We start from the raw sequence: 21,020 nt of genomic DNA, 5'->3' as shown, positions 1-21,020 counted from the left end.
TTTAACAACACATTAATTCTAAAACGCAAAAATATATGAAAACATTACAGGATCTAAAGGACAGGTATTTCCCACTAATGTAAAATAAGGAGCTTGGTTAATAAAATGGTGCAAAAGGGAGCTGTAATCCATCGTATTTAATCTCATTTACTGACAGCTGGCAATCATGATCTGAATGTAGAAATAAATACTCCTCTAGTATTATCATCCATATTGCAGTAGTGTTTTTTTTTTTGCATTGAACACTTATAAGCTTCAAATACAGTACTGTTAAATACCAGCCAAATGTGCAAATTTTCAAATCATATATCATTAAATATTTAACTTTAGCATAGTCTCCAATCTCTAATGCACACTGCTTGGCACAAGGGCCAATCTATATGTACACAGTAATGTAACAAAAACATACAAATTCTACCATGCACAAAGATATAATACAGCAGAGGGAGCCATGCAATATAAAAAGAGAAACCACACTGTCACCCACATTACCAGCAAGAAGATAAATTATATCTAAGTTAGGAAATGGAATTTTGGAAGACAAGAAGCACATCAGGATTTATTAGCATGATACCATGAAAGGATTGGAATGCACTTTCTAGCATGAATTAGAGGATGCAAATCCAAGTTGAAATGTATATGCTACACATTATTCTTTCAGCAATGCTCAACTTTAATAATAATACCAAATGTATATCTCAGGGATGGACTCCCTTTGTCACGCTGAACTACATTTTCTATGAGCATATAGAGTTAGGTCATAGTCTGAAAGCCTAAAGTTTGTTCATCCCTCACATTCAATATATAGTTTAATGATTTAAGCAAACTTTATACTACAATTGTATATATGATTTTATTTACATTTTTGTTTTTTCACTTTTGATTTAATGACCAGTGTCTTAGGGATCTCTGTACATTATACTGAGACCACTGAGATGGCATAGATCGCTATCTTGTTAACTGCTCCGGCCTCCATAGCCCATGGGAGTTGGCTTTTTGGCATAAGGCTGGTGCATGCTCTTTTCTTGCAGCATCCCCATCCTATACAACATTAGCCCTGTGCTAACCAGCATGGTGTGAATTTCCACTATGACCATGGCAACCACAAGTTCTGCCCAGCCTGATTTTCACTATAGCAAGAAGACCCCCATGTGTTCTCCCTATTTTAGTGGAAATCAGCCCAGACTGTCTAGTGCTGGGGCTGGTTGAGGATTGGAGCAGTTTAATTATCTTTGTCCTGCATTGCATTTGCTCCCCATAAGTGACCCCTTTCTCTCACATCTCATCACACGTTATGGGCTAATTTCACCTTCCACTTGCTGGTTGTCAGCTGCCTTATAGTGACAATTAAGAGCTTACCTTCTTCTTGTAAGTCCATGGGCAAACCATGAGGTTGCTATAAATGAGAATCTCATAAATAACAACTTAGCTACCACTCTGTCCCACTACAGATATGCTCCAAGCTATACTGTTCTCCAAAGTAAAGCCTTCGTTAATGTAAAAACTAAAATGCTTACAAGTGGACTGTGGTTGGTCCTGTGTACAGCAAAAGATACATGAAAGGTCAGGTATAGAGCAGTAGGCCTCCTACAAGCGGCCTTTAATTTTAGGTATCTAAAGTGGGTTCAAGTCTTTTAAATGTGCTGTGATGCTTATGTCAAAAAAATAACATAAGCCCTAGTCTGTGTGTCTGGTAGGAAATTTAAATTGTAAGCTCAAGGGGAGCAATGTGAATTCTAACACATGCACTAAGTAATATGATTGGTGCTATATAAATAAAAAAACAATTGGGCCTGAACACATACACTTTCTGACAAGCATTGTCCTTCCTTTATGTCAATTCCAATGTTGCCTCCAGCATTTAGACACAATAATGGTAGAATATAATGGAGTACTATGTGACTGCTTACTATGTCCATAGTACGGTATGCATTGGTGAAGCTTTAGGACTCTTTAAGGAACGTGTCTCTAACAATCTGTTAACAGTGAGGATACATTACAAGACCATGCTTTAACGAACATAGTTTTCCAACATGCATGTGTATGTGTATGCCATTAGAGAACATGTAATAACTGTAGCTTAAATACACTATGCTCACATTTTTGTGTTGTTTTAAATGTACTCAAACCTCAGAATTTCCTTTTTTATTTGTGTTGTGTGCAGGAAAATACTACATGGTTTATCTTCTTATCTTTGGATAGATATTTCTGTGGGATACAGCTCATTTACCAAAATTGCATTTAGTTACAAAATGTGCACTGCGCTATAGCAAGCAATCAGACACTTGCCTTCATTGCATAATACTGAGATTGTAAGATTGCACTAGACAGATGCAAGCTGATTGGTTGCTGTGCAGGTTTTCTCATTGGCTTCCTCTCCCTCCTCAACTCTGTCTGATAAGAAAGACAGACATATATAGGAGATGGAGGTCTTAATATAGAAGACAACAAGAGCGATTGTGATACTCCAAATGTGTTATATGTAATTTTTCCCATAAAGGCTACATACCAGACAAGAGCTGACACTAAGGGACTGGCTGAGCGTTTTTCCAGTTTTTAGCTATAAGGCTTTTGGCAGCTGATAGAATATGGGACACTATTTCAACTTTCAAACCCCCTTGACCAATTTACAATACACCCTCAAATGTAGGTATCTAATTTTTGCACAATCCCTCCATTCCAAGCTAATGCTCCTTTCACAGTCTCAGATAATTTTATGCTTCACCCTTCTCTGATGTTTCTCAATCTCCTCAATATGCACTCACTTTACTGAAATAAAAAATCTGTCTTAAGGATATAGAAGTAATAATCTGGGTGAACAAAGGCCTACTCCAAATTTCAAAATGTAAAAGAGTAATGTGTGTTTATAAAGGTAACTCAGTGTTTAAATGCATTTACTGTGAAACAATAACGCTGACAAGTGCAATGTGAGACTTGCTAGAGATGCTGAACTACCAGGACACGTAACTTTACAGACCTTTATCCAAAGCACTAACAAGGCACTGTAATGTCAACTGGGCAAGAAAAATACGTATAGCAATAAAGTTGTTAGTTCAGTAAGGTCTAAGTTGACAGATTCAATATGTCAGGAAATGAAATGTACAAGGTTAGCAGTCATTCAGAAACCACACAACAATATTTGAACAGCTGTAGATACTAAACGTTAGCCAGCAGGTTGCTGGAACAATTGTCTCCCCATTCCATTTGCTAGCGGCAGCCAAGTAGTCCCAGTACCTGTTATGCATATTACTCATGTAAACATAAGAACATTACATAGACATTCTGCGTTTCTACAAAGAATTAGACTACAATTTCCAGATCCTATGTGGGTAAAGTTAAATGGGCATTACTAAATGTGAAAGAATCAATTTGATTCAACTGGTGGAAGATATCTAACAAAGTAATGTTGCCTACTAGTCCTGTTCATTCCAAATGTGATCTATATAGAACTATACAATATAATAGATATGTAAGTGATGCTAATACATGTATATATGCCATTTCAATACCTTGCTTACACAGCTCCATTAGATACTGGCCAGTTGAAGCAAGCTCTTTCAATTTGGGGATTCTATCTGTCTTTTCTTTCTCTAGAATCTAGGAAAAAACAGTAGGGATAACAAGTGTGTAAAATAATACATTTATCTACAGATACACGACACATAATGCAACCACTACTTATTAATAAAGATGATTTAAAATACTTTATTTTCAAAAGGTTTAACTAATTCGACAAGAAACGAATACAGATAAAAATTGCTATAAATTGCAGCTTAAATGCCAAACTTCAAATTAGAGATGAGTCAAATTGCGGTGAAATTTCCCCCCAAAAAAAGCTTTGTGGCAGAACAGGCCGTTCCGCAACTGTGCAACATTTCTGCAATACAGTCTTTGAGTTCTGCTTCTGCTTTGCACTTCTGTGCTCACATGCAGAATGAGTCGAATTTCACTAAACAGTTGTGAATTTAATTTTTGGCTTCTTAGTAAATGTAAGGTTGTTGCAATTACTGTGAAGGAGAGTGTTTGTGAAATGATGGTATATTTAGACATGACAGGTCAACAGCCTGGCTTATGGACAGTCCAATCAGTTTGCTTGAATGTTCTTGAATGTACATTGCACCATTTACTCTAGTATAGCAATATGCACCTCAAGCAGTGCTTATGTAGTTTGCATCTATGCTTGCATAAATGCACCATTTTTTTCAGAGACGTGCATGGATTTGTAGCTACGATAGTGGTGTCCATGAGGTTGCACAATGCTTCATCCTCAGTCAGGCGGAGTTGCGCAGCATCCCTTGCTGGGTGTTGAGCTAGGCTCATGAACACAACGAGCTATGCATCCAAATGAAAAAAAGAGATTTTATTTTGGAAGACTTATTTTGGATCACTTAAATGTGAGAGGTGCATAATCCTGTACAGCATGTTTCTCCCCAAAAAAAGATATTCATTTTCAGGTACTCAAGAGACGCCGGTAATATCATCATCATCATCATCTATTTATATAGCGCCACTGATTCCGCAGCGCTGTACAGAGAACTCATTCACATCAGTCCCTGCCCCATTGGAGATTAGTCTACATTCCACAACTACTTTCAATGAGAAGACTTCTTGATGTACTTAATATAGGAAGCAGCATTTCTACTCACATTTTGCCCAATGTAATAATATTTTTCAAACACACAGATATAATAAAAACAGCTGCAATCTCCCATCATGATTACTTTAAGGCATAAATGAGAATGAACTAAGCGGCATTTTAAGATTCAAACTAAAAAGAGTTAATGAATGACAGGGGTGGTCCTAAGACCCAGGAAATATGGTGCTTTCATTCTTTTACGCATTTAAAGTCAGACCTAGAATCCCAAATAAGTGGGTGAAAATTGATATTCTGGGGGAAATTCCCCAAACTAGGCAAGTGGGCGTGCAGTTATAAATGTGCTAGACAGACAAATAGGCACCTTGACATATATAGTAATGCTCTACATGCCTGCATGTTTTGCCGTTTTGTAAATGACCTTTACTGACATGCAGACCCAGCGCTACGGGACTAAAACTAAATTAAAAGCACCTTTTATATAGCTATCTAACTTTTCCCAAAGTTAGATTAATATTTATACTGACATACAGTGGATGTTTTCATTGCTGTCTCTTTGATAAAATGGGCAGACAAAAACCACTGAGATCTAAGGGAAGGTGGTTATTAATGTGCTGGACGGCCAGATTACAGATCATACCTCCAGCTGCTACAGAGTATATCACAAACAAAACTCTCATTCATGGCCACTTCCTTCCCGCTTCTCCTTTTACCTTTAGCATGTCTTTTATGTCTGAGGTCTCTCTAATCTTTCTATAGTTACTGATCTCTGCTGCCAGAATCACAGCCCTGGATTTAATCATCCAATTCAACAGCTCAGCAGAATCTCCATCAAACCTAAGAACAAAAAGAAGGAATGGAGGTCACTTAAAAGCACCAATGTTTGGAAATGAGTAAGGTATAATTTTTTATAGGTCTTGGTTAAAACTTTGCTCAGAAACTTCCAATGAGAAGCATTTACTTTCACATTGACTCTTAACTTTCCTGTCCTTTCAGGTTCGCTAATTGCAAAAAAAAACCAGGATAAGAAACTACTGTCTCTTGTGTTTAATATGATTTCCAGCATCCTTAAGGGACCTGAATATGATGCTGGGAACTGCTTTAATAAAATATCTCAAGTTGTACAACAAACTAACATATCTAAAGTAGGACACAAACTAAAAAGATACTCATAACTCAAGACTACCATCAGCTATATCAACCTGTGGTGACTGGGAGTTGCCATATGATAAATAGGTCTACCAACAAATATTTGATCCTCTGTGCCAGCCTCCAGTTCTGCTTACTACTCTGGATTGCAGAGATAGAGGAGCTGTAGACAGAGTAGAAATATAGTGTAATAGTGTTGTAGAGACACTATATAATGTGGGTGCTACATTGTGAGATCTTTCTGGCCAAAATGAGGACTCTGTTTTATAGGACTTTAATAGATAGCATTAATGTCACTCTCTAGAGTGCAATGGGTAAATGTGTGATTAAACCTCCAATGGCCACTACTTTAACAAAAAAATAATAAAACCAATACCTTAATCCAGTGGTTCCCAAACTGTGCGCCTAGGCTCCCTGGGGTGCCTCGGCGATCTCACAGGGGTTCCTCAGCCAGGGCCAGTGGTAAGCAAGGCGGGGAACTACTTGGTAATTATTTTGGCTTAGGGGTGCCTTCAAAAAATTATGGAGACCCTAAGGGTGCCTTCAACTGAAAAAGTTTGGGATCCACTGCCTTAATCATTAAGCAGTGCATGTAACGTTGTGAGACCATGCTCATGAAACAATTGTAAATAAGTATAGTGCAGACTCACTTCATCTTCTCTTCAGCTTCCAGGTACATCTGGCGTTTCTTTGGTGGTGGTGGAGGGGGGAGTTCTTCTGTGATAGAACGAACAGTCCTTTGCTCTTTCACGGTAACAGTCTCCGTAACAACCGTCCTGGTGATTTGTGTCATGCCAAAAGTGCTTACTGATTCAGTGACCTACCAAAAAGACAAATTAAAACAATATTGGTATTTTAGGGATTCTGGTTTTGTTACAAAAGTGTACCTACAAATGTCCTGTAGCACTACAATGTCACAATTTCCAGCTTGCTCATTCAGGCAAAGCTTTAGTATCTGGCTGAAAACTGTAGTTTGCAGTTCAACCACAGTTGGAGAGTTGACGTCATTACTATGACTATGGAGAGATGAATCCAGGTTTTGAACCTATTTTGCTTATACTTCAAATCTTCCAACAATTTATTTCCTGAATGTTTAATATTTTTGGGAGTAAAAGAGTGCAAAATACAAACAAAAGAAACATTTTAAGGATAACAAATGAATACAACTCTACATTTTTTTTATTTTAAAAATATTTTGCCAGTTCAAGACTTAACATAAGAGGCCTTAGTCTTTATCACTGTTAAGTGTGTTGCACCAAAGTTAAGAACCACTCATTTTATTATGAACATATGATTATTAGTAACATTCATTTATATAGTGCCAACATACCACATAAACCAGGACTAGGTATTAGCAGACAGACAAAGCGATAAGAGGGCCCTGCTCAAAAGTTTACAATTTATAGGGATTTTATTTTCGATCCTGTCCCCAAACTAACAAAACAATACATGGTTTGAGCATACAACTTGTGTATCTTATTGAGCCAAAGTGTTTCTCATTTGTGATTATACAAATGAATACATGAGGCAGGCCTTTAATAATCTATATAAATATATTGTTTAAGCTCAAATGTGTAAACCTTAATCCTGTGTTAGCTATCTTTGTAATTCATTAGTCATTATAATGTATCTATTTTTGGTCCTGCATGTGATGAACCTTTTACAGCCATACAGTGAATTAATATTTAATGGTCCAATAATCCAAAACAACTAAATCCGACCTAATAACAAAAAATAAAGAAGCTTATAAAGCCTGGAGTATCAATCATTGGCTTAGTGTCCATGGGCTTCTGTGTCTTAACTATAATAGATCAACAAACAATCAAGCATGAAAGAATATGCAACCACTTTACTCACCGGACTGTGAGTGCCTCTTAACTGGTGCGTGGTACTCCAGTATTCCTGCCAGCACCTATCCTGAACCGTGGCCGCCCGCCATCCTGATGGTCTGCGCATGCGCAGTTCCTAAGAACTCTTCTGACCTTTGCTTTTAGTTAATTGGTTGATCAGGCAACGCTCCCTATTTAAAGCACCTGTGTTCATTACCTCGTTGCCTGATCTTGGAGTTTCATTCCCTGTGAGACTCTGAAGGTGTTCCTGTGTACTTCTCTGTGTCTTCAGCTTCCTGCTGATTCCTGCTCAACTCATTGCCGGTTTCCAGACTGCTTCAAGTCTCCTGTGTTCTACTTTGTCTTCAGTTCCCTGCTGATTCCTGCCGGTTTCCAGACCGCTACAAGTCTTCCGTGTTCTACTATGTCTTCAGTTCCCTGCTGATTCCTGCTCTAATCATCTGCGGCTTCCAGTCCGCTATTACCTCCAGTGTTCTACTCGTGTTCACCATCTCCAGTGATTCCTGCATTGCTCATCGTTGTTCTACCCGTGTCAAGTTCTCTGCCTGTGTGCTGACCCGGACCCTGATTACCGCTACCACTCACCTGTGGTTTCTTTACTCGTGCTGGCGTGCAGCCGCTCAGCTGTTCCTGTATCCTCTCGTGGACAGCCTGCTCAACTGAACCGCAGTATGCTTACTTTCTATTGACTGTATTCGATTACTGCATAGCCGCTTGGACTGTTCTCCACTTACCCACGGAATCCTCTATCTCCCTGAGACTGTGTTATTACTTTGGTGGTGGTGGAGGGGGGAGTTCTTCTGTGATAGATAGATTACCTCATCTCACGCACGTATCCAAGACTTCTCCCGCGCCGCTCCCCTCCATTGGAACAAGCTCCCCCGCTCCATCAGAACTTCCCCATATCTGTCCTCTTTCAAACGAACATTAAAAACCCACCTTTTCCTTAAAGCCTTCCAGTCTCATGCCTAAACTCCCACCGGTCGGCTACCTCTCTTTCTCATCCCTTCTTCCCTTCTCCCCCTTCCTCCCGTCTCTCCGTCTCATCCATGTGTCTGTCTGTCTTCCCCTCCCTTTAGATTGTTCGCTCCTTTGAGCAGGGCTCTCCTCCCTTCTGTTTCCATCACTTTTAACTGCGCTCTCCAGCTACTCAGCTCACCTCCTCTCAGTCCCTCTGCCCTCTGTCTCCTCTCGCTTCTCTCCACTCCCCTTAGTGACTCTCAACCTGTCATCCGTGCCCACCCTCTTGGGCCATAGTTACCTGCCTATACTCACTTTTCCCGTCTCTCCCTCTCTTTCATGCTGTGCCTGAGCCCCCAGAGTTATAGTGCTTACTGTTACTTGTACTATGCTGTTTCACCTTGTACTGTGCCATTGTTTGTCCTTGTACGGCGCTACGGATACTTTGTGGCACCCTATAAATAAAAATTAATAATAATAATAATAATAATACTCCGCATATCTGCTGGGAAGTTTACCTCTTTGTTCAGTTGTGAGATACATATGCTAATTGACCTTCTGCTATTAGCCTGGATTCCAGTAGTGAATTTGTCTCTGTCAAGCAGCGCCTGCCACACCAACATAGACTTGTGCATATTGTTTGGGATCAAGTTCCTTGTGCTCTCAGTGTCTACATTCTATGTTTCCTCTCATCAACACTTGTACACCTCCTCACCTATTAAGCAGTGGTACAACTTGCTATACGCAGACCACTGACTTCCCCGTTACCTACCTGCACCTGGACAAGTCTTCTCACCATAAGCAGTGGTACAACTTGCTATACGCAGACCACTGACTTCCCCGCTACCTACCTGCACCTGGACAAATCTCTTCACCATAAGCAGTGGTACAACTTGCTATACGCAGACCACTGACTTCCCCGCTACCTACCTGTACCTGGACAAGTCTCTTCACCATAAGCAGTGGTACAACTTGCTGTACGCAGTCCACTGACTTCCCTGTACCTTCCTGCACTTCTTCACGTCCATCAAGATCCTCGTGTTCATATCTACCTAATCATTAACCAGATTGCTGCTAGTCATTGACTTTTCTATTTGCATCCTCTCACCATCTGCTGAGTCATATGTTCCGCTAGTCACCCTGCTACCAGAAGACCACTGTGTAACCCACACTACTCTGGTAAGATCATCATCTGGTGATATCCTGGGCAAAGACTCCTAGTGCCCGTGACAACAATATTCTTTATATTTTTCTAGATGTTAGAGATCATGTGAAATTTTATTGTTTCATTTCTGCTGATTGTGCAGTGCTGCGGATTCGGTGACACCATATAAATAAAACAATATAATTTTGAAATCCTGGTTCCATTTTTCTTGTTTGTTGATCAATACCAGAGGCTTAATGTGATTTTTGTGCAGGTTCATAACGACCAGGGTCGGACTGGCCCCGCCGGGGGACCGGGCTATCCCCCGGTAGGCGCCGACCCTGATCGCTTCCCTCTTCCTTGGTGGGGGGAGCGGGAAACTTAAAAAAAACAAAAAACTCATGTGACCATGGCACCGGCGCCCCTCCTCTCTACTCCATTCGCACTGAATGTCGGGCGTGACGTCATCACGCCCGATGTTCAGTGAGGTGCACCGCAGAGAGGAGTCGTCAAGAAGAGATAAGACAGAAGACAGAAGAAGAGAAGAAAGAAGCCGATAGAAAAGGTAAGTGAAGGAACGGAAGGGGGAGAGCATGGCAGAGTGAAGGGGGAGTTAAGGCAGCATGGCAGAAAGTGAAGGGGGAGCACAGACAGCATGGCAGAGAGTGAAAAAGGGCAAAGACAGCATGGCAAAGACAGCATGGCAGAGTGTGAAGGGGGAGCACAGACAGCATGGCAGAGTGTGAAGGGAGACCAAAGCAGCATGGCAGAGTGTGAAGGGGAGCCAAAAGCAGCATGGCAGAGTGTGAAGGGGGTCAAAGCAGCATGGCACAGGATGATGAAGGGGGGCCAGGAGAAGAGGGGGACAAAAGCAGAATGGAGGGCGCAGTGTGATCATAAGGAGGCACAGCATGGTGATGAAGGGGCATAGTAATGTGTGTGTGATGGCACAGTGGGCTTGTGTTTGGTAGGTAGTGGATAAATGGGTGCTATTTTGATTGTAGGGTGAAGGTGGGGCAATTTAATTTTATAGTGGGGACTATTAATTTAAGATGGGGTGGTTTGGGGGTTATTAATTGAATGTGGGGCTGAGATTGCGGAGCATGACGTCTATTTATTAAATGTGAATATGAATTATTTAATGGCAGGGACGTATGCGGGAAATTTATACGTATATTATACGTAAATGCGATTAATTTATTGCAGGGGCTGTTTGGAGGGAGGGAAATAGGTCTATTAAATGGGAATACTATTACATTAATGTTGGGGCTGGAGGAAGGCCTAAGTATTAATTGTGGGTCCTATTGATTTAACACAGGGGCTGGTTGAAGTGTTCTAAATGTACCCATTATTTTTTCCAAATAGGGCCCTCAACATTCCAGGTTTCAGATAAGCTGCAACTAAAGAAACCAGCAGCCACAGGTGGTAAAAGTGACGAAAACAGGTAGGACAGTCTGTCAAATGCTCTAAATCTAGTGCAGGCTTAGCTAACCTGTAGCACTCCAGGTGTTGTGAAACTACAAGTCCCAGCATACCTTTTCAGCAACAAGCTGCTATATATTGGCAAAGCATGCTGGGACTTGTAGTTTCACAACACCTGGAGTGTCAGAAGTTAGCACACACTGTACTACACTATGGTGCTAGCTGTCCTTCGTAGGCTGACCACCGCCCTCTAGTGTCTGGTCTCGCCTCTATGATGGGTAGCCACACCCACTCTGGTGGGTCCCTAGCTTTGCAGTCCCCCGGTGGGTCCTGCATGCCCCAGTCCGACACTGATAACAACTATACCAGAGTGCTAATGCTGTCAGGTACAAGTCTCGCTAAACAGTAATTTTAAATATATTGCATTAAAATGAACATTTGTACATGATGAAAAACACAAGTAACTGGCTTTAGGCTACAATACCTGATTAGTATAGTCCTCCAACAGATGCACCAGTCCATCCCATCTCTGGGCAAGATCTTCCATATCACTTTTCAGTTTCTGAGAAGCCTTCCCATTTCCTACCAGCAGAACAACATCCTGGGCCAAGTCGTGCAAATGGTCAAATGTCAGCCGTTTCGTTCCCAATTCCTCTTTCAAACTCTAAAACAAAAATCCGTCGAATTTAAACTACACAGTTATTTACCTGCTGGTTTTAGAAAATGTTCTACACAATTTTGAAACACAGCCACACAACTGTCAATTGTACACTTCATATTACAGCTGGATACAAAGAAACCCTCTGGATCTATTTGTATTACAGGCATCAAATCCTGTAAAGCTCTTCAGATTTCTAGGAGAAAAGTGCTAAGGGGTTTTTATTTTATTTATCTTAAACTAAAGATGAATAAAATGCTGGTTTGTCCCAGCTCCGCCTGCATGTTTATGTATATTTATATCTATTTATATTTGCTAATTTGTAATGCCTCACCCAGTTGTTCAAATTCTTATGCAACTTACATATTATATATTATGTAACACTTGCTGCTCACTCATCCATTCATATCTCGATTTGACTAATAACCTTTGTATTGTTTGCTAGTTGAATTTTTTTCTACTTATCTGTTATCAACCAATTATAGCATCATATACAATGGATCAATCTTTCTTAGTACCTGCTTTATTGCGGTAGTATTTGGGGTTAAGTACTACACTGTAAGTTGTTGTTTTTTTTTGTAACGTAAAATGTTCATAAAAAGAATTGATTTTAAAAAAATTAAATTCTTGTTTGTAAATTTCAACTTACAGTAACAAGCTTCCTTTCCTTCCTGTCCCTTTGTGAACAGCAGCGAGACCCAGCAAGTCAGAATATCTCTACAGGTGACCTGTGTTTGGGAGGGGGATCTCAGGGACTGATTTGCATACATGCAATAAAAAATTATGACTAAGCGTGTATATAAAATAAACAATGGTATAATATTTCCTATAGGCTTTTTTCTGTATGCAATGAGGAGTATCAGCTACACAAAATAGTAATTAAGCGGGATGGAGAGCACAATATTATTTGTTTACTTTTAATCTTTGCAGAGCCAAAAGGAAATGAATGGTAATGAATGACAGGAAAGGATGTATAACATTGACAATAATCTCCTTGTTACTTGATGAAGCCTCGCTTCCCTCAAGCATGTTTCTTCCCTTGTCTGCTCTATGAAGCAAGCAAATTCCTCACATAACACAAATACTGTACTTACCGCCAACCTCCGCACATTCACACTCAGCTCAGCCTGGTCTTTGAAGTTGCTCCGCTGGACTTTACTTAAAGACTCTTCTTTCTCACTTAGCCATATCTTGAACAAGCACTGGAGAGAGATAGCGGCATATTAAATAATAAATACATGGCATTCTAGGACAACAAGCAAATTTTTTCTAATCAGGAGTCACAAGGTCAAATCACAACTAAATTATGGTTTTTGGGCCAGAATGTTCAACAACTGGGGTTAATTCCACTATATTTCAGTTCCTGCTCACTTTGGTCTAACATGCATCAAACGTTATTGTTCTTTTGGTCTTGTAGAAATGTTACTGAATTTGTTGCTTAAACTATGATATGTGTTTTCATTTTGTAGATTATAATACTACAGTAAATTATATTGATGTAGACAGAGCTTACTGACACAGAATTTATGCTGGATACACACATTCAGATCTTGTCACATTCAGATCATCTCAGCCAACTGGGTAGTTCTACATAAAAATTGCCCATCTACTGCCCGTTTGAAGTGCAGATGCTCCAATCAGATTTAACTGGGTAAAACAGCATGTGTGATATCAGGAGCTCACAAAGGAAGAAACAAACTTCTGACAACAGAGAACAATTGCCATTTTGAATAGACTATCAAACATATTACAATCTGTAATACTAATATGCAATTTAAGATCTGAAATAAACAAGAGGGACCTGTTTAATGTTCGGACTACGTCCATTTGTGAAGCATATCTTGTGTGACATAGCAATGCGAATACTCAAAAATGGAAAGGAGACTTACGTCAGACTGCAACTTGAGGGGTTAAATGGAGGAGGGAAGGGGCAGACTAACATAGGTCATGCATAGAAAGGACGTGCCCAGGTCGTTCCATTACAGGGCAGGTGTAAGTGCGGACTGCTAGTGATGACTGACACGTCATAGTCTTTGTTTAAAATCCATATTTTTAATAATGATTATACTGGTAAGAATTGTTCATAATATATTTTTTTTTTCATGCTTTCTGATGTGACCTTATATTGCACATACGTTAGTGCATATACTGCAGTACGTTCTGTCTGTCTACGTCTGACAAGCAACGTTTAGACACAGCATGCTTACACCTAAATTCAAAACTAAATGCATTTGTAATCCGCTCTGATTTGAATAAGGTTGGAACTACCCTCAAGTTCCGTGCTCTTTTATACACACACACACACACACTATATGGACCAAAGTATTTGGCCACACCTGTAAATTTTTGAATAGAGTTGTTTCAATCAGACCCATTGCCAGAGATGTATAAAATCAAGCACCTAGCCATGCAATCCTTATTTGCAAACATTTGTGCTACAAAATGGGTCGTTCTGAAGAGCTTGGTGATTTCAAGCGTGGTACTGTGATAGGATGCCACCTTTGCAATAAGACAGTTTGTGAAATTTCATCCATGCTGGATATTCCATGGTCAACTGTAAGTGATATTATTTGAAAGCGTTTAGGAACAACAGCAACTCAGCCACGAAGCGGAAGACCATGTAAAATCACAGAGCGGGGTCAACAACTGCAAAGTCGCCAACGTTCTGCTTATTCCATAGCCGAAGAGTTCCGAACTTTCACTGGCATTAATGTAAACACAAAAACTGTGCGATGAGAGCTTAATGGAATGGGTTTCCATGGTCGGGAAGCAGCATGCAAGCCTCACATCATCAAGACCAATGCCAAACGCCGGATGGAGTGGTATAAAGCACACCGACACTGGACTGTGGAGCAGTGAAAACGTGTTCCCTCCTCCATTTATCCCCTCAAGTTGCAGTCTGACGTAAGTGTCATTTCCATTTCTGGAGTGATGAATCACGCTTCTCTGTTTGGCAGCAAGATGGGTTTGGCAGATGCTGGGAGAACGTTACAAAGCAAGGACTACAAAGACATACTTTGATGAGTTATGTGTGGTAGAACTTGACTGGCCCACACAGAACCCTGATCTCAACCCCACTGAACACCTTTGGGATGAACTGGAGCAGAGATTGTGAGCCAGGCCTTCTCGTAAAACATCAGTGCCTGACCTGTAAAATGCTCTACAGAATGAATGGACACAAATTTAACAAAAACACTCCAACATCTTGTGGAAATCCTTCCAAGAAGAGTGGAAGCTGTTATCGCTGCAAAAGGGGGACCAACTCCATATTAAAGTACATTTATTTGAATACAATGTCATTATAGTCCCTGTGGGTGTAATGGTCAAGAGTCCAAACACTTTTCTCCACATAGTGTGTGTGTATGTGTGTGTGTGTGTGTGTGTAAGTATAATAGATAGATAGATGTCTATATCTACTTGATTATCCATACAAAGATCTGGATGAAGAAGGCATGTATCAATCATGAAAGTTTGCAATGTATTCATGCACATTTAGCTATTAGGTAATTTGCTATTAGGTAATTTACGCTATTTTATAGTACGTTACTTTTTAGCTTTTAACAATGATGACATTTGCAGCTTAGCTGAAGAAAGCAAGTCGATGTTTGATATCGCAACACTTATCCATTTGGTGCAAATAGTAAGTGTTGTAGTCCACTATGGCCATTCAGATATTGCTTGATTGTTAGATGCACTACACTGACCAGAACAAGTGGCTGATTGGCAGCTAAGGTGTACAGCATGAAAAATGCATGAAAAACTCAATAATTCTATTATGATTTATTTAAAGGGGCTGTAGCCAATCAATAATGGTTAATAAAGCTATTTCTAATAGTGACTCAGATTTAGCGTCAGGGGTTCTGCTACTGTTGATTCAAAGGAACAATGGTAATAATTTTGAGTCTCACGATACACATTCAAACAAAAACAAAGATTTCAGACAAATCATGAAGAGTAACTGGTTAGTGTTTTTTAACTCTGAAATAAGCAATCACAGAGAGGAAATCCTCCATACTGGATATACCGCTCATTACATATCTGCACATCTTTTTTTGACATTTTCATCTAGTAGGTGAGCAGAGAGAAAAATGTATACTAGCCAGCAATGTTCTCCTTCCAGTTTAACAAATTGGAGATATTGACGCAAGTGGCAATGTCCATTAAGTATATTACAAAGCTATCTAGGTCACACAGCTAACAATCAGAGCCAAGTAGACCATAAAATCAAATTATGCTACATTAGTCATTGTTATATCTACGATATGACAGCATGAAAATTTGTATTTTTTTTTTATTTTCTTTTATCTTTATCTTTATTTACTAATATTGCAAAATTTGCACTAGTAAGACAGTGAAAACAAGTATCTGATGGATTGTTGTAGTTTTTTGTTCATTTTGCACCTTAAAGGCAATATTATTACAATAAGTACTTAATTACTCAAAACAGATAAACCCTGGCTCACCTGGAGTAACCCCAAACACCATGTCCATTTTTACCCCTCCATTCACACTCAAAGCAACACCAAACCAAACTGAATAGAATATATGATGACTCTGAACTCATTAGATACATTTTCTGTATTGTTTGTTATGTTTTGCATACTACTACATACTAGAGGATGTTAATGGATTGCTTTAAATGTAATTATATTTGTATCTTTTCTCATACCTGTTCTTCTAATAGTTTCTGCCAGGGAATGATAATTTCCTGCAGTTTACTCCAATGGTCCTCAGTCCAGCGGCAAACAGCTGCCCATCTTTCTCCAAGTCTCTGCAGTAAAGAAAGAATATTTAGAGGAAAGATTAGATGAGTACAATGTTATTGTATATAGAAAGTAAGTTGTGACATTCTTGAAATGTGTAAGTGGCAAGATTACTAGAAATAAATGTACTGCATGCTGAAGGCACGCGTTCTCATTATATAGCTAAATGGTGGAGTTGTTACAAAAGGGGATGGAGTTCCTAGCATTGTCCCGTCAGAGCCTTGCGGGATGTTAGGGCAGTAAAACATCACTAGTTTTTTTCTTACACTTCTACGAGGTGAAAGCAAAAATCAACAATGTTTTACTTGCTATAAAACCATACTTGCTTACTTCCAGTAGGTGACGTCCAGGAGAGGGGCGTGGCTAGAGAGTGGGAGGGGCGCTTTGAATTGCATCATTTTGGCTCCACCCCCTCGCGTGAAATGCCGATTTTCTGTGGGGGGCGGGGCCAAAATGACGCGATTCTTGGTAAATCGCGTCATTTTAGCATGTTAATTTTGGGATGCGGGAGAAATGCCAGCTCTTCCGGGAGACTGACCCAAATTTCGGGAGTCTCCCGGACTTTCTGGGAGAGTTGGCAAGTATGTATAAAACCCAGATGGTCGCGCAGGCGCACATCAACTGAATTCCCCCTAAAAGTGGTCTTTAGTAATGCTTGTATGGTCGCCGCCTCCTGGCATTACACCTTTAACACCAGAAATACTACTGTAGGCCTTGAAAGTGACGTCATTTAGGTGTCCCGGTACCTTCATTTGTCGTACTGGAGAAAGTTCAGCTTTTTCAACAGTCGAATTTAGCGCTCTGTCGTGGTGGAGAAGTTCTGGTAAACCATGTCGGATTTGTGGTAGTCGCTGCAATGACTACCACCGCTATTCTAGTCAGAGTTTTATAAACACTGGGGGCCTGATTCATTAAGGATCTTAACTGAAGAAACTTCTTATTTCAGTCTCCTGGACAAAACCATGTTACAATGCAAGGGGTGCAAATTAGTATTCTGTTTTGCACATAAGTTAAATACTGACTGTTTTTTCATGTAGCACACAAATACTTGATAGCTTATTTGTACACTGAAATTTAAAGTTGATATTTGTGTGCTAAGTTAAGATCAGGCCCTGGGAATTTCAATTACATTTAACACAACATTAGTACATTCTGCAACTGCACAGGTGAACACAAAACAACAGCATTGTCACAGACCTTTCACAATATTTTTTCAATGGGGTATTTCAACAACACAACACTATAACAAAAAAATAATCATATATCATGACTGAACACAAAGTCAAAATTCTAGTTGCACTCACGACTTCACCTAGGCTTTTTAGTTAATATACAGCTTGGATGTAGTCTCAGAGACAAGTCTCAATTATATTTTAAGGTCACAGGGAGTTATTTACATGTATATTTAGCAAAGCTGTGACAAGCTCACGTTTGCATTGCAACAATCCAGCCTCCAGAAAATGTAGAGAATAGCATAGCAGACATCTGTTAGATACACTACACTAGAGAGTGTATCAGACAAACAATATGGTACAGGTAAAAAGTGCTTATATACGTGACTTTGCACTTTTTTGCTGAGAGTACATTGGATGTGCGCAGGAAGGGTTCACAAATGGGTGGTAATGATCAGTGTTCCCTCTAAGATGAGCAATCTGGAAATGATAGTTAAACTTGTATCTTACTAGGAAACATCCTGCAGATTATGAATGCAAACCTTTCGGGTGGAGCCCTCCCTAGAGTGACCTTTTAACTCTTTCCTTTCCAGATTGCTCAGCTTAGAGGGAACACTGGTAATGATATCTCACTCGGCAAACAATCCAGGGCAAATGTATAACTTTATCGGATGAGATCTTAACAAGGCACATCTCCACAAGGAGTTAGAGCATCATGATCAAAATGACTTACCTGCAGCTGAGTTTCTAGTGCAACTGTGGCTCCCTCACCACTGTTCTCATCTACAATAACCACCATGTGAGTTAAAGAGTTAACCTTCACTTGCTCTGTCTCGAGGTCATTCTGCAATTTCTATCAAAAGAATCAGCAACATATCAAAAGTTTGTCATCACACAGTTAAATAATGACATATTTCTGCTTTTATTTAAATTAATATATATATTTTTATATAAAATTACTAAGAAAATGCCCACAAAATCATATGATTTCTTTTTCACTGATAAAATATTCACTTTTTTCCTTCCCTCCCAGCTCATTAATATGCAAATAAACTTACTTTGCCAGAGACTTGCACTGTCTGATCTCTAGCACAGGCATAAATGTGCCCATACTAACATCAATCCCACGATCGGCCTGAACATCCTGCAACCTGATGTCTGCCTTGGACTTAACCAAACATGAACTGTACATACAAGTGTGTGGTCAAACCCCAAAAATCTATTATTCAGGACACAGCTTTGCACGTAGATAGCCAGCTAATAGCTGACAGAGCATGCTGGTACTTCATCATCATCATCATCATCATTTATTTATATAGCGCCAACATATTCCGTAGCGCTTTACAATTGGGGACAAACATAATAAACTAATAAACAAACTGGGCAAAACAGACAAAGAGGTGAGAAGGTCCTGCTCGCAATACAATCTATGGGACAATGGGAGATTGACACATGAGGTTAAGTATACATTTTGCATCTTGGCCCAGCCTGACTGGAAAGGTAAAAGTGACTCATAAGCTAAATGATCCTGTCACACAACAATGTTGGTCAGGGGGTAGTTGTCTTGTGTGAAATTGTGTAACAGGCGGTAACAGGCAAAAGGTAGTGAGGTTAAGAGGGTGGTTGAGGAATATTATAAGCTTGTCTGAATAGGTAGGTTTTCAGAGAACGCTTGAAAGTTTGTAGACCAGAGGAGAGTCTTATTGTGCGAGGGAGAGAGTTCCATAGAGTGGGTGCAGCCCGAAAAAGTCCTGTAATCGGTAATGGGAGGATGTAATGAGGGTGGATAAGAGACGCAGATCTTTTGCAGAATGGAGTTGCCGAGTTGGGAGATATTAGGAGATGTATGTTGGTGCAGCTTTGTTGATGGCCTTGTACTTGTAGTTTCACAACACCACAGATGGCCAGGACTGATCTACACAGTCAGGCAGAGTAGCACTGTGTTGGTAAACCCAGATTATTATGGATAGTACATTTTTCTCACCTTGTGTTCTTCAACCTGTTTCCTAAAGGCCTCAAAATCGTCACCATAAGACTTCAAATCCATCTTGTGAATCCGCTCTTCCGTGACAGTCAGCCAGTCAGACAATTGGTCCAGTTGTTTTCTTTGCAAATCCATCAACACTTCATGCAGCCTTCCAAGGAAGAAAATAACATGAAAACAGGTTAGACCAGGTAAAAACAAGAATTTTTGTTAGATAAGATCTCTCAACCTAATTGCTTGCAAGCAGGATTTTCACCTTGTACCAGGCATGTCTATACAGTATGATTTAGTAGTAAAAGTGTAATGTGCAAGTGTACAACTACTACAAAAATAATGAAAGTAAATGTATGGGGTTATACATGTTTAAACACAGCCTATTCATGCAAATTACCATACTTAGTAATTTCCTTAAACTCTGAAAAAAACGAAGCACAAAAAAAAAATGTCAATGGTCTCTACTGAAGACAACAGACAGACTTTTAACAGTTTCACTTTTGAATTAAATTCCTCTTAAAGTTGTTTTACAGTTGTAACAATTATGTTGTACTTTAATGGAGTTCCATGGGATGACCAAGATATATATCATTATACTGCACATCAACACCTCTTCTTGCCAAACGTCAGTGTCTTTATTTATCTGCCAAGAACAAAATCCAGGTAGCCAGTTCTGCTTACTACTTCTTATTTTAAGCATGTGACAGTGTTCTTAAAGCCAATTAAAAGCACTTTGCCATTAATAACCCACACAAATTAAGCCACCTTCTTGTCAATTTTGCAATTAAATGGGAGAACATGTTTCTAATACTCTGTTAAAGTAAGAACGCAGTACAAGATGTTGTCTATACTTGCAACAACCATGGGCTAGATTTACTAAGCTGCGGGTTTGAAAAAGTGGGGATGTTGCCTATAGCAACCAATCAGATTCTAGCTGTCATTTTGTAGAAGGTACTAAATAAATGAAAGCTAGAATCTGATTGGTTGCTATAGGCAACATCCCCACTTTTTCAAACCCGCAGCTTAGTAAATCTAGCCCCATGTGTATGAGCGCTTAGAGCTGTCAATCTTCACCCTGCCACTAAGGTCCCTACTGTTGTGTCTGACTGCACTGATTCACTAGGTCACGTAGCATGCACCTACAAGAGTTAAGTAAGTCTGTTTAGGGAAACCACTGAACTAAATTGACTAAATGCTAATTTGGTCTTGTACCTTAATCTAAAACTTAATTTTTCAGCTGCAGAACCACTTTAAGAAGAGAACGGAGTTGTGAAACCTTTCTCCTATTATATGTAAAAAAAATGTACATTAAATGCCTCTGGAATAAGTG

At 39.7% G+C, this 21,020-nt stretch overlaps 1 protein-coding gene across 5 annotated transcripts in view; it reads right to left on the bottom strand.

Annotated features, from left to right (window-relative positions):
• UTRN (utrophin) overlaps positions 1-21,020 on the bottom strand; it is a 541,342-nt gene that overhangs the window by 427,243 nt on the left and 93,079 nt on the right. For all 5 annotated transcript variants that reach the window (XM_075203650.1, XM_075203649.1, XM_075203651.1 and 2 more), the window contains 8 exons: positions 19,697-19,847; positions 18,446-18,565; positions 16,447-16,548; positions 12,872-12,979; positions 11,604-11,783; positions 6,394-6,563; positions 5,308-5,431; positions 3,510-3,597 (listed from right to left, as the gene is read on the bottom strand). In XM_075203650.1, the coding sequence (XP_075059751.1) occupies positions 3,510-3,597; positions 5,308-5,431; positions 6,394-6,563; positions 11,604-11,783; positions 12,872-12,979; positions 16,447-16,548; positions 18,446-18,565; positions 19,697-19,847 (1,043 nt within the window). The remainder of the gene's footprint in view (positions 1-3,509; positions 3,598-5,307; positions 5,432-6,393; positions 6,564-11,603; positions 11,784-12,871; positions 12,980-16,446; positions 16,549-18,445; positions 18,566-19,696; positions 19,848-21,020) is intronic.

Source organism: Mixophyes fleayi, chromosome 3 (genome assembly GCF_038048845.1).
Source record: "Mixophyes fleayi isolate aMixFle1 chromosome 3, aMixFle1.hap1, whole genome shotgun sequence".
NCBI classification, from domain to species: domain Eukaryota; kingdom Metazoa; phylum Chordata; class Amphibia; order Anura; family Limnodynastidae; genus Mixophyes; species Mixophyes fleayi.
This window is presented reverse-complemented; position numbering and strand designations above follow the sequence as displayed.